This window comes from Muscardinus avellanarius (genome assembly GCF_963383645.1).
Source record: "Muscardinus avellanarius genome assembly, chromosome: 20".
NCBI classification, from domain to species: Eukaryota; Metazoa; Chordata; class Mammalia; order Rodentia; family Gliridae; genus Muscardinus; species Muscardinus avellanarius.
In genome coordinates this window covers 16,178,306-16,193,337 of record NC_137806.1, presented here as the reverse complement: position 1 = coordinate 16,193,337, position 15,032 = coordinate 16,178,306, and the positions used below count along the sequence as shown (strand labels likewise).

The 15,032-nt window shown below is 44.8% G+C and overlaps 1 protein-coding gene across 3 annotated transcripts in view; it reads right to left on the bottom strand.

Annotated features, from left to right (window-relative positions):
- Positions 1-15,032, bottom strand: part of RSU1 (Ras suppressor protein 1) — a gene marked incomplete at both ends in the record, with an annotated part of 204,742 nt that overhangs the window by 176,814 nt on the left and 12,896 nt on the right. Inside the window, one exon of one of the 3 annotated variants that reach the window (XM_080717007.1) lies at positions 4,152-4,202. The exons of the other annotated variants lie outside the window; for them this stretch is intronic. Within the exon in view, the coding sequence (XP_080573133.1) occupies positions 4,152-4,202 (51 nt within the window). The remainder of the gene's footprint in view (positions 1-4,151; positions 4,203-15,032) is intronic. 3 annotated transcript variants of the gene reach the window in all.

Genomic DNA, 15,032 nt, shown 5'->3' with positions numbered 1-15,032 from the left:
TTGGAGGCTGAGGCTGGAGAATCACAGGTTCGAGGACAGCCTCAGCAATTTAGCAAGGCCCTCCGCAACTTAGACCCTGTTTCAAAATTTAAAAATAAAAATGAATAAATACAAGAGGCCTGGAGGTGTAGCTCAGAATAGATGCCCCTGGATTCAATCCCCAGCAACACACACACACACACACACACACACACACACGGAGATAAGAGTCCTAACTTATAATACAATTAATTAACTGTATGAAGAAATTAGTAAGGAATTTGGAGACTTGAAAATATAAAACTAACTTTGAGTGAAAGAAGAATATATCAAGCTTCCAGTGAGACCGAGTCCTAAGAGAAGCCCAGGAGGGCTGCTGAGCAGAAAGGCGACCCCTGGTGGCGGTCCCAGCTCTCCCTGTCCATGGGTTCACAGGCGCACCCTAGAACCATGCCAGCATGTCTCTTCCCAACTCTGACAGGTGTCCAGTGACTGCAAAGATGACACGGACATCGATTTCTAAGGCAGAACGCAGCGTTTCAACAGCACCTGCCGCATCTACTCGGCCCATGTCCGTTACTACCAAAGGAGCCTCCAGTCCTGTTTCCTCCCTGGCCTTCCTTATTCCTGCTTCCTTCAGGCAACCACGACTGGTTCACACAGGCGATTATCGAGAAGCACTTGATGCTCAGAAACACGCACTAAACCAGAGCCAGGAAGACTTGCTCTCTGCCTTCAAACAGGCATCGACTCTCGTTGGGAGAGAGCAAAACAAGAGGCAACACAGGGACAGGGACCGGAGTCGAGGACCCCGAGCAGCGAGGGGCAGGGGAGGGAGATGTGGGTGCACCAGAGCAGCCAGGGCGCTCCAGGTGGGGACTGGAGGCTGCTCCAGGGAGGAGAGGCAGGCAGCACAGGGGCTGTGCCAGGGAGAAGAGATCATCTCTCTACAGCAGACCCTGGGGAAGACTGGACGTGAGGCCAGGTAAGGGACGTTTCTGGAAGTCACACAACGATAGACTTAGGGTGCCAGGTATGTGCAGCACCATCCGCAGGTTCTGGGGAGGGCGGTGTTTGAACGGATCTTTACTGTGGGGCTGGGCCGTAGCTCAGTGGTAGAACGCTTGCCAAGCATGTGTAAGACCCAGGTTCTATCCCTGACCTTGGAATGAATGAATCAATCAATCAATCAACTTTTACTTGGAAACTCCACCCACTGGCCCAGAAAAGAGTCTCTGCTGAGCAATTCTCAGACATGGCGGAGAGGCAGAAGATCCCTTTGCTCTTCTCCCTCCTATCTCTTTGACTCCATCGTGAACATGTTCTTACCTAGGAAAGCTGCTGCCAACATTAGTTTCCATACTGACTTCACCAAAACCCGTGGACACTGCCCTCGTCCCCCAAGTTTAAATTACACAGTCTCACTGTAAGCCAGGCACCTACAATTCCAGCTACTCAGGAGGCTGAAACAGAATGATCACAAGTTCAAGTTCAGCCTGGGCAATTTAGGGAGATTCTATCTCAAAATAAAACTTAAAAAGGGCTGGAAACCAGCTGCTGTGGTGCATGCCTCTGATCCCAGCACTTGGGAGGCTGACACAAGAGGACTGAGGGTCTGAGGCCAGCCTCAGCAATTCTGCAAGCCCCATTTCAAATTAAAAAATAAAATGGGCTGAGGGGTATGCCTTGGCGTGCCCCTGAGTCCCATCCCCAGCCCAGCAAAAACATATAAACAAACAGTTTCACTATAATAATGACATAGCTCTAACAATGTTTAGCTTGAAATTTTCAAAATCATTTTTATGTAGGTAAATCTCGATAATTTCTGCTTCCAGAGTCTGGGGGAAATTTCAGGGTCCTACAGCCTGCTTTTGGTTCCCAGGTGACGTCCGGTATACTATCCTGAAGACACCTATCTAAGTCAAAATCACCAGTGAGAAGAAGGGGTATCAAGCCAGTGCCACGAGGATCAGATGACCCTGCAGATGTCAACTCAAGGAAATGGAGTCAGTGCCCCCAAATCCAGGTCTCGGTTCGCATCCAGGAGTCGCTCATCCCTACACAGGCAAGTGGAAATGTCAAGAGGACACTGTAATTGGCACACCACGGGAAACACACAAACACTTGAGCAAAGGAAAGCGGGTGCTGCGGGGTTTATCTTTTGAGTCCCGGTGGTTTTAAGGCAGCCTCGTCTGCCAGGCCCTATTAAAAAGGATGGAAAGTGGAAGACACTGATTAGAAGAAAAAGCGACAGGAGGGTGTGCTCAGCCACTTACACTTAATGCATATTTATATTTCCATCAAATGGACATATTTACTATAAACACTTGAAAAACCATAGCGAAGTCATTCATTTAAATGCCAGAAAAATAGTAAAAGATGCTAATTTGACCTTAGTGGAACAGATTGGGTGTCACCGGCACCACTCACGATGGCTTGAAACAGAATTTACCCAGACGGTTAATTAGAGTTCCCTGGATTAGGTCAAGAGCGTCGCAAGTGCAGAGAGAGAGAGAAAAAAAAAAAAACAACAACAACAACTGAAGCAGGGAAGGAGAAATATGAAGTTTGGATTCTTTCACCATCAACCTCTTTCCTAGCTGACACAACTCAACTCCTTATTTATGCCTCTCTAAATTTAGCTAATATTTTAAGCCTGGAGAAAGAAACCGATCCATTGATTTCTTGGGTTTTTAATCTTTGTCTACGTGTACAAAGAAATAAACCGTAACTGTTTGAAAGCGCTTGTTAAAGAACAGATCAGTAAATGGTATGACAGGAATAAAGTGTGTTTGCCTTCCTTAAATGCAAAGGGGTTTGCTAAAATCATGATACAGATCTAACACTGTTAAGCTCAGAAGCTAAGCAAGACTTTTATAAGCTGTGCAAGGGAGAGCGGAGAGAATTTCTGCTTACAGTCTTGGGAGATTTGAGATCCTGTGGGCCATCCTTCAACACAAACTGCAAATGCCCTCAGACCTGGGATTAGGGGCTCTGTGGACAGCAGGATATTTGCTACAAAATGATGGGGCCAGCACCACATTACCTGTTACAACAAGGCTCGCATGTGATTTGCAGGTCTCGCTTTTGGCTTCCGAGGCCAGCGTGACTTAAGTGTGACAGCTGTGCGACTCTGTCTTGGCCTTACAAATGTGCCCCGGGTCTCGAAATGACTGAATCTGCCTGTTTCCTGCGCACCGAGGGCCGTCCCTCACTGCCACTCCTGATTCTCAATAATCAACGGCTCTGTGACATGGCTTCCAGCTACAGATAACGCACGCAGGCACATAAATCCACAGCACGAATCCTTCGCCGCGACACTCTGCCCAACTTCCCTGGACTCCGAAAGCTCCCTCGCAGACTCTCGCCACATGATTAGAAAATCATTCAGGTCTGCGGTAACTACGGCAAGTGCAAAGAAGCGACAGTCAGTTAGGAATGAGAAAGGGGAGCTGGTGCCTGTCATTAAAACTCCAAAGTCAGAGCACTTAGAAGAAAACGCCCCGCCGTTCACATGACATACCCTATTAAGACACAGACGAATTCTAGTGCGTGTTAACTGTACCGTGACACTAGTGATCCCCAGGAAAATTTGGTTTTTGTTTTTTGTTTTTAGTGGAGTGAGAGGGTCTGATCTCAATTTTTTTTAATTACAGATCTAAAGACTTTTTTAATTTTACAATTTTAAATATGTATTTTATGACACAGATCTCTGTAACCTAGCCGTTTTGTGGCTTCTTCCCCCTACTAAGCAGGGAAATAAAGAACATTCAACAGTTAAATCATCCTCTTTTGAGGAGAAAATGCAGATTAAAAACAAAGAACTCATGCCAATATATTTGACAAGTAACTTTTTTTTCATGAAATGCTAACCAATGGTCCAGCAGTTCCAGTCACCACGGCTTTCAGCATCCCTCAGTGGGAACACTTCCCGACAAACAATGCCATTTTCTCTTTCTATTTTATACACGTGGTAGGAAAAGAACTAACGTGGAGCCAAGTAAGAAATACAGGAAGACGAGATGCTCATATATCTTAGTTATCTCCTAAATAAACGGTAAGTTTCCCACCATAATCATTCGTCACTGGTTCCCTGAAAGGTAACAACAGAACCAGGAGGACAGTAACATTCCCGAAGGTGAGCTCTGAGACACGCAAGAAAGTCAACTTACTCGTTAGCTTGTTGTGGCTGAGGACCAGCTGCGTGATGTGGGATAAAGAGACTGTAAAGAAGAAATAAAGAAAAAAATCACATTCAGGAAACGCATCCAAATTATACATGTGCCCTTACCAGGTAAACTGCTAAATCATTTTCACGGGTTGGAGTGGTAACTGCTCAAAATAGAAGCTAGGATTCATGAAACACTATCTGCTAAATGTTAAACCAAATGAAGAAGAGTCATGCAATTAATGGTGCAATTCGCACAGCAAGTTGAGGCTAATGGGATGAATGTCGCCAGATCATACATTACAAGGGCCAGTTAGCTCTGCCTCGCGACCTGGTCTGCCGGCCTGGCCTTGGCCATCCATCTCAATAATGTGCCACTCAGAAGAGGAGGGAAGAGTGCAGAGGAGCCCAAGGCCTTTCCTGTGCTTACAAAACCATCATCTCAAAACAGAAACACCAACTAACAGAAGGCCTGTGGCGTGGCACTTAATCTGCCTCCGTCGTCCACCCAGAAAATCTGCTATAAGTTATGGGATGATCAGAATAAAATAAAAGTCCTCCATAATTTCCTCCAAACATATTTTGGTTGACATTTCCAAGCACTGATTTGAAATGCCGATTGCTTGCCAGATTCAAACATTTTTTTATGGAGGTTTAATCTGCTCGACAAGATTAGATTTGCGAAAGAATGGTTTTTCTAGCCATAAGGAAAGAAAATACACAGACTCACAAAAAATTAAAAGGGGGATGTGTGACCTACCTTCCACTTTGGGTCCTAAAACTTTCCCATGGTCAGCCTTATATATTCACACATATACATATTTATGTAAGAAACAGATTTAGAAATGTTACCAATATTCTTTCTATAAGAATATTCTTTTAGTGCAGTAGAGATTTTTCTTTAAAGGAATGAGAAGACAAAATTTTTTCAAGAAGGGTCTCCGTGTTGGATCCCACAATGCTTAGAAGGAGCTTAGTGTGTATCACCCCTGATTGCAACTTTTTCTTCTTTTTAAAACATCACAAAGTTATAGAACAGTTCGAAATATAATAAAAGAACCGTGTTCCTGGCTTGAACATCTAAAATCAAGCAGCTAGATGCCCTATCTTCAGGGTATGCTTCCAACAAACCAAAGCATTCTCCTATACAACCAAACACAATCATCAAAATCAAAAAGTTAACCTGATGCATTTTGACAGTCTGCTCCTCAGACCCCAGCTAAGAAATACCCCAATTAGTTCCTGTATGGCAAAGGATTCAGTTCAGAATCCTCGCCATTTGGAGTGGTCTGGCCTCCTTCAGTCTGAAGCTTTCTCTCTCCTGGACTTTTACAACCTTGGCAACTGTGCAAATTGCAGGCCAAGTTCTTTCCTATTATGCCCTTGTTATGGCTTGAATAAGTGCACCCCCAAAGGCCCATGCACAAAGGTCTGGTGCGCAAGGTAGAAGTTTTTAGAGAGGCTGTGGACCTTTAAGAGGTAAGATCTAATGGGAGGTCCTGAGGCCACCTGGGTGCACCCTGGACAGAGACAGTGAGACCCTGGCCTCTCCCCTCCACACCCCTTCTCTCTGCTTCCTGGCTGGCTCCAGATGTGAACAGCCAGTCTGCCACACACTCCCAATGTCACGTGTCACTTTTACCAGAGGCTGATGGGATCACCCAGAACAGAACATCTAATTAATTATGTGGTTTGCATTCCATTTCTGTTGATGGCACTGGTTGAAATCATTAGGCCAGTGGGTAGAGGCCAAGGATGCTGAGGAACATCTTTTGACAATACACAAGATGGACCAACACAGGACAAAGAATTACCCCGTCCACAGTGGCAGCTATGCCCATAGCCTGGAGGTGACCTGTGTCCTGTGGACTAGGTGACCCGGGGGCTTCACCAGGAAGCCTCCTGGGCACCAATGCTGACCTGGGCTTGCTTTTCTCTGCACAGTTCTGGCTTTATTAAGTCCCAATGATAGCAGACTCTGGGGACTTCTATGAGTCCTTTAAAAATTACTGGACGTGTGCACACTGAGGTGAGGACCCTCCCCTTGGGCCAGGATACCCTTCTCATTCTGCTTAGAAGCCGACTCTCCTGCTGTCCCACTCCACCAAATGCCACGCTGTCCTCTCTGAGCTGGGACTTCCTGGAGCTGCAGGCTGTTCTCCTCACCCAGTCCTGTTCCAGCAATCTGTCTAGGTCACCTCAAAGGGTCTCTCTTTTCTCTTCTACTTAAAGGCTTTGTTAAGAGAGACGCTGTTTCAGTCAACACTCTCACAGTTGAAACCCAAAATACCTGGCAGCCACACAACTTAGACAAAGAAAGATTTATTTGCTCACAGTTCTGGAGACTTCAGGAGTTCAGTCCATGTTAGGTTGGGTGAAGTTTGCAGAGCTCAAAGGCATGGTGGCAGGAGGCAGAAAGAGAGTGTGAACAAGAGCTCTGCTTTCACATCATGGAGGCAGAAGCAATTGAGCAAGCAAAGGTATTCAAGAACATAGCACAATCCCCAAGGCCACACTCCCAGGAACCCACCTGACCTGTCTGGGTTGCCACCCAATGAATCCATTCTGAGTAGACCCACGTATAAGATCACAGCACTTGTTATTTAACTGCATCAATCCATGAACTCTTTCAGGGGACATTCTAAATCTAAACCACAAGAGAGGTCAAGGCGAAGGAGTGTGTGTGTGTGTGTGTGTGTGTGTGTGTGTGTGTGTTAAAGAAGCATGACAGCAACTTCCTATATGATGTTTAAGATGCTAGATGCTGTGAAACCTCACACATTTTTTACTGGAAAGAATTAGGATCTTCTTGTCCATTGGATAAAGCATTCCTCCATCTCTGAGATGTATAGTCTGACATGGAAAATAATACTGCAAGGCTCCCTCATGCCAAACAAGATTACAGAGCCTCCTCGATGAATCAGTGAAGATTATGCTCAGTTTCATGTGAGCACAAACAACAAATAGCAGGGATAACAAGAAGCAGGAGTTTCTTTTTCAGGCACCTACAGTGCAGAGGCTCCTGGTAACCTGCTGCTCAGCCATGCCCAGGGTCTGGCTCACACAAGCGTTGCGTACCTTTGCCTCCCCTGACTCCCCAGCATCACTGTATTTGTACACAGGCCCTCCAGTGGTGATTAAGTGGTAATGAGGGCCTAATGCTGGAACCCTCGCGAATGCAACTAGAGCCCCAAAAGGAGACGTGAGAGAGATGATCTCTCTCTTTCTCTCTCTCTCTCCCTCCTTCCCTCCCGCTCCCTGTTCCCCCTCTCTCTGAGGTGAGGGTGAAGAAAGAAGATGGCCATCTGCAAAACAGGCCTCAGCAGGTAAGTATGTTCACACCTTAACCTTGGGCATTTCAAGTTTAGAACTTTGAGGAATCGTTCTCTATTATTTAAAGCACCCAGTCTGTGGTATTTTGTTATAACAACTTGAATTACTAAGACATACCTCGTGGTCCAAGATGACTGCCTGGAGCCAGCCATCCTGCCTTCATCTCACACATGGTACTCCTACTCACAAGCAATGGATTAAACTTTAGTGATACAATGAAGCCTAGCTTCGAGAATGGCTAGGAAATATCCTTTCTATTCCAGGTAACCACAGACCAAATTAATAAGGTTTATTACCGAGAAAGACGGGGTAAACTAAAACTAGCAGACAATTAGCATTCTCTCACACCGGCATCTGAATGTCACAGACATCAATTCTGATTTATAAAGAAAAACTGATCATTCTCCTGTCTCTTCCTGCCTTCATTTTTCCTAAGGTATCACAAGTAGTTAATTAGAAAGAAAAATTGTTACTCTTCTCAAGGAGGAGCAGAGTTCCCAGTGGCAGATTTAATTAGGGAGCTGGCTCTTTTATCCACGCCACCGTGTTCTGTCAACAAACACCTAGCAAGAGAGGAAAGCGACAATGCTGAAAACTTTTTTTCTTTAATAATACAGTTGTTGCTTTACCCGATTATACCACTGGAATATATTTTTTTCTCACTATTGTTGGAGGTCTACAAGCTAAAGTAGGTAAGAGGGAGAGAAATTAGAACAGAAAAGAGAAAGTTAATAAAAAGCGCTCTGAGAAAATACTGAGGGCAACAATGAGGCGCGGGCTGGGCCTGCAGGGAGGGTAGTTAAATTGGATAGAAAGAGAACAACGGACAAAGCCCAGGCCAGGCAGAGATCAGGTAGCAACAGGCACCTTGTGTTTATGCACTGGCCACTCCCTCCCACTGGGGAATGGCGGGCTCACTGTGAGTGTCCTATGGAAACTGTGCTGTTCAAAAGAAGGAAGAAAAGGTCTACTGAAATAGAAAGGGTTATTGAAAAGCACAAAAGCAACCCAGGTCAGACCTGCCAAACAGCGACGGAGCACGCTGCTCCCTACGACCTGCGCGTGGTGCCTCGCTGCCCACGATCGCACTCTCGGGTCTCTCCACTGTGTTAATAACACATTCGAGGGTCCTGCCAGCCATACTCTATCCAGTGAACCTGAGAAGAGACCACTACCGAAATTCCTAACGCGACACTCAGCTATGCTTAGCGCAGGCATGTTCAAGTGTGGACACACACAGTTCGGTGTGACAGTGCCCTGGCCACCATCCTGTCTCCAGCCTCTAGGAGGGGGACTGGGTGGATGCTGGGTCAGACTAAAATGAACCTAGAAAACAAAGCCATGGAGAGGGAAGTATCTGCGGGGAACGTGGGGGTTGGGCGAGGCTGCTGGAGGTACACATATGATGTAGGATTGTTTCTCTAACTGTGTAGGGAAAGCCTCAAAAAGGAACTGGTTGGTTCAATAAATTTCACTATAAAGACAATCAAGGACTCCGTGAGGCACTTGTCACGATATTTCCTGAGCACACTAAATGCTAATCAATAATCTCTACCTCAGCGACTCTGGTGAGAGATTCCCTGGGAATCTCTTAGAAGTAGCATCACTGACCATGCATCTTGGTCATCCTGGGAAGTCGTGCACTATACCAGCGGTCCCTCTCAAAAATGGTCACCCAGCCGGGCATGGTGGCGCACGCTTGTAATCCCGGCATTCAGGAGGCTGAGACTGGAGGATCGCAGTTTGCAGAGAGCCTCGGCTACTTAGTGAGGACCTCTGCAACTCAGTGAGATCCTGTTTCAAAATAAAGAATAGAAAATAGGGCAGGGGGTGTAGCTTGGAGGTCGAACACCTCTGGGTTCCATCCCCAGACCCACAAAAAAAAAAAAAAAAAGAAAAGGTCACTCAATTTAAGGGCCACAGAACATGCACCAACAACTCAAAAAGCCAGAATAAGAGTCTCACAAACATCCAGGCATGGTGGCACATGCCTGCAATCCAAGTACTTGGGAGGCTGAGACTGAAGAAATGAAGGTTCAAGACCAGCCTCTGCAACTTAGCAAGACCCTTAGCAACTTAGCTAAACCCTGTTTCCAAATAAGAGATAAAAAATGCTGGGCTGGGGTGTGGTTTGGAGGTAGAATGCCTCTGGGTTCAATCCTCAGTACAAAAAAAAAAAAAAAAGACAAAAGCTCATGGATTTTGGGGAATAGTCCTAAGAGGACAGTGGCAGTTCAGGAGCTGCCCTATTGTAGCTGACAATCAAGACAAGCCTGGGGTAGTGGACACAACGTGCGCTGGACCTGGAGAACATACAGAAAAGGGGAATCAGGAACCAATCCCAGGCTCATCTGGATGAAGAGATGAAACGTAGAGAAGACGCAAGACCCAGGGGAAGCGGCCAGTACTTTGATAAAGGAAATTCAGAAAAACCAAACAACTACCAAAAAAAAAAAAACCCTCCCAGAGAAAGAATCATCACTTCCAAATAACACATGGAACAGATCTCATTATTCAAAATAGGTTCAGTGTTTTTCCTTATTCTTCTGCAAAAAGTAGACAGCATAAGAAAAGATAAATAAGCAGGCTGAAATCCACAGACCTGAGATGACACCGCAGACTTATTTTCCAAATAACCTCACATATCACAGAGACGTGGCACACTGGAAATTCTCTACAGCTCTCAGATGGGCAAATTAAGAAGCAAATTATTCCTCTGGTAGCACTTTGGAGAAGAGAAAAAGTTCTAGCTTCATGGAATGACATTTACATCCAGAAGGGAGGAAAAAGATTACAAGGCTTGAAACACACAAAACGATAAGAATTTCAAAGTTTCAGAAATCTTGTCACACGGTAGATCTGGCCATGTTTAGGTTCCAAATGAAATGTCTCATCATGTCGGCCACAAAAACTGCAATGAACCACCAGTTCATGCCACAGACTGCATTCTGAATAGAAGCCAATGGAAAGGCACTGCTCACAGCAGCAGGCCAATGGTCACCACTTTGTGATGGCTCTTGTGATGTGAAATTACCCTTCAGACCCACAGCCATACCTCCTGGGATTTTCAAAAATGGCCACTTCTACAACTCCTAGGGGGCACCATTAGAATTCTGCACAATTCCAGATTAGCCCGTGCATATTAACCTTTGGGGATGTGCATGGAGGCTGTTGTGTTAATCCAGAGCCACTCAAAGTTGTAGACTGCAAAGAATTGATGTGAACTTAATATCAGGACGACCCAAATGGCCTTTCCATTTCGGCTCCGTGGTGGGCTGGACACAGTCAGTCTTAAATAACCTGGATTCAGAGACTCCTCAGGAATGTGGCTGCTGGCCAGGAGTCTGTACCAGAAACCAACATGAGCAATTTGAGCTTTGATCTCTGAATGTGTGATTGAGATGCCTGTCCACGTGGACAGGCTGATGGTACTTCACCCTTGGCGGCAAGGTACAGATTCAGACCTTCTTAAATATGCAGGTCCTGACGATATGTTAAAATGAAGACAAACGATAAATTGTTTGATACCAAGATATAACATACCCCAAACCATGAAAATATTCCTTTCGAATTTTGTTCATAACTTAAAACTTTTAAATAATCACTGTGGTATGAAAATTTGTCTTTATTTAACAACAAATTACTGTGCAGGGTTGAAAATAAGTTAGCAGTAAGTTGTCAAAATAATTAGTTACTTGACTAAATTCTACTCCTTACAGATAAAGGATCTATCCACCACAATTAGCCCACCTTTCATTCACCAAGAAAGCAATTTATCACATGACAATAATGCAATACTTCTTCCTACACATATAAGCAGAGAAATCACAGGTGTTGAGAGCCCTCTATGAGCTAGTCACTAACTCTGGACTTTGAGTCTACCATATTAATTAAGAAAAGGGACAGACCCACAGTACTATGTTATTACAAGTGTAAAGCCCACAACATTCCTTCCCAACATATTACTTTTCCTTCTGGAAAAAATACAAAGAAAAACTGTATTTCTGATGATGTCTGGGAGAATTAAAGGGAAAAAATAAAGCCAGGCACCTAAGAAATGTAGTCATTAATTTCTGTCTAGGTTTAAGCAGGACAGTATCATCAAAGCTCACTAGATTAAAACAGCTTTGCAAGATGCCAGGTTTATTTGGCACTGCAGGGATGGAGTGGGAAACGTAGCTGTGGGCCTCACTGAGCATGCTCTGTAACCGTAATAACCAGGATGCAATAAAACACTAGCATACAGTACGGAATGTGACGGTTCATTTCATGTGTCAATTTGACTGGTGCCCAGGTAGCTGATAAAACATTATTTCTAGATGTGTCTATGAGCTGCTTCTGAGGGAAAGTAGCTTATCAGAATCAGGAAGACCTGCCTTCACCAAGGTGGATAGGCAAAGTCCAATTTGTTGAGGGCCACAGTAGAACAGAAAGGCAGAGGAATGGCAAATCCTCCCTCTGGAGCTGGAACAGCCATCCTCTCCTGCCCTTGACATCACGGCTTCCGGTCTCCAGGCCTTTGGTCTCTGGGACTTATATCGGGCGACCTCCACCTCCTCTCATTCTCGGGCTGTCAAGCTCAGACTGAATTAAACTATCAACTTTCTTAGTTTTCCAACTTGCAGATGCCAGATCATGGGACTTCTCACCTTCTCAACTGGCTATCCATATTTAGAAAAATGGACCTAAATCCTAACCTTTCAACCTGCACAAAAGTCAACTCAAGATGATTCAAAGACCTAGAAATTAGACCAGAAACTTTGAAACTGCTGAAGCGGATATAGAACCAACACTCCAACAAATTCAGGTAGAAACTTCCTCAATAAGACCCCAAGAGCCAAGGAAATTAAAACAAGAATCAATGAATGGGATTAGCATTAAATTAAAAAGCTTCTTTGCCATAAAGAAAACCATCAAGATTCTACAGAAAGAACTTACAGAGTGCGAGAGCTTCACTACCTACCTATCCGGCAAAGGTCTAATATACAGAATATACAAGAATCTTAAAAAAACCTAACACTAAAAAAAAATTTTTAAATGAGCAACCAAAATGAAGAGAATCTTCAAAAAAAGAAATACAAATGGTCAACAAATACATGAAAAAATATTCATCATCTGTAGCAATCAGAGAAATGCAAATCAAAACTACAATGAGATTCCATCTTACTCCAGTCAGGATGGCAATCATCAAGAACACAATTAATAAATGCTGGCAAGAATGTGGGGAAATAAGACCCTCATTCCACCGTTGGTGGGACTGCAAACTAGTACAGTCACTTTGGAAATCAGTATGGAGAGTTCTCAGAAGACTGGGAATGGTACTACCATATGACCCAGTCCCAGCAATAATGCTCCTGGATATCATTCCAAAGGAAATGAAATGGGAATATTATCATCAGACCTGCAAATCCATGTTCATAGCAGCACAATTTACAACAGACTGTGGAATCAGCCATCAGCAGATGAAGAGATGACTTGAGACCCAAAATTGTGGTGTATACACGATAGAGTTTTACTCAGCCATAAAGAAGAACAAGATTACATCATCTGCAGGAAAATAGATGGAACTCAAGAATATTATACTAAGTGAGTACGCCCAGACCCAAGAGAATGAGATGCATCTTCTCTCTTACATGCGGAAGCTAGAGAGATCATCGGATTTAAGGACAACATAAAATAGATGATGCCGGGCGTGGTGGCGCACGCTTGTAATCCCCGCGCTTGGGAGGCGGAGACAGGAGGATCGCGCAGGTTCGAAGCCAGCCGTGCGCTGGCTTAGGAGACCCTGTTTCCAAAATGAAAATGTAAAAATAGGTCTGGGAGTGTAGCCCCGAGGTAGAAGGGCTTCCAGGAACCCCAGTATCACCAAAAAAAAAAAAAAAAAAAAAAAATAGATGATCCAGGGGAGTAACTGAGGGTGATTAGGGAAGGTGATCAGAGAGATGAAGCCACAAAGAATGCAGGATAGAAATATACCATCAATGTTAAAAAAAAAAATGCCAATCCCAATCTCAAAGATGTGGTGGGAAGGGCAATGAGGGTTGTGTGCGTGGATTTTTCTAACACTATCTACTCCAATATGATGTAAACTTACAATGTACCCAATGAAAAATAAAAAGTAAAAAAATAACATGAGCCAGGCGTGGTGGCACACGCTTGTAATCCCAGTATTTGGGAGGCGAGACAGAAGGATCGCTGTTCAAGGACAGCCTCAGCTATTACTTAGTGAGGCCTGCTTGTGGGTTCCAATCCCAGTACCCTCCCCACACAAAATAAATGAGCCAATTCTCATTAGAAATTATATAAAATTACATATATATAATTCATATTATATGGATGGCCAATTGGTTCGATTTCTCTGGAGAATCCTTACCGATAAGAAGAACAACAAAGGAGGTAAGTTGATTAAACCTCCTGCTAAGAGAGAAATGACTGATTGGGTATGGTGGTGCGTGCTATAATCCCAGTACTTGGCAGGCCGAGACAGGAAGATTGCAGGTTACAAACCAGATTCAGTAATATAGCAAGGCCCTCACCTGTAAATCCAGTATTTGGTAGGCTGAGACAGGAGGATCACAGGTTCAAGACCAGCCTCAGCAACTTAGTGAGACCTGTTTTAAAAAAAAGAAAAAAATTAAAAAGGGCTGGGGACACAGCTCAGAGGCAGAATACCTCTGGGTTCAATCCTCAGTGCCACAAAAAAAAAAAAAAAAAAGAAGGCAGAACTAAATCTTTCGGGTCTGTGAAAGGAGTAAAGAAGAGAAAAGAAAATGCATATTATATAGTGTCTACAACAGCTATGGGGCATTCTGCAGTCATAATCATATGAGCTAAGGCTTCTAACATGGCTGCCACAGTCAGAAGAACCTTGGTTACTCATCCACTCCTCGCCCTGGCCTGGAAGGTAGTACGTGTATTACCTGCCCCTCTCCCAGGGGCTCCCAGAGGTTGAGTAACGCACCCGTCGCTTCAGGACGGGTAAGCAAAGAGAACCCTTTAAAAGCTGTTTCCAAACAAGAAGCGGATGAATTTTGACACTGCTTTACTGGGCAAACAAATGTGCTGCTGCTAGCATCTGTGATTCACTAGCAGTGTGCCACTTCGTGAGATTCAAAAGGCAATAAGGAGTTGACATCCACAGGTTCAGTTTGTTCTGTTCAAAGTTAAGGCACTCTTGCAGCAGATGGTCTGCATTTCAAATGGGCTGTGGGGGTCCTCAGCTCCCACGGACACCCACAGACAGCACCCACCCCGGGCTGGAATCAGGACTGTCTTCCCAGGTTCTGGGGTAGACGCTTCTCTCCGCCTCCTGAGTACCCTCCTGCGCAGCTCTCTCTGCCTGGACCTCGACCATCCACCCCAGCCCCACTCTCCCTTCTTCATAGGCTGAGACCCCATGTGTGGTCACCAGCTCTGAGCTGGTGAGGACGATAGAGGACGTGGCTCAAAGGAATGGGCACACGCGAAGCCCCTGACCATCACGAGGAACGAAGGTGCCCACTGACCTGGAACACCCCGCTTAGAGGGATCATCCATCAGGGAGAGGAAACCT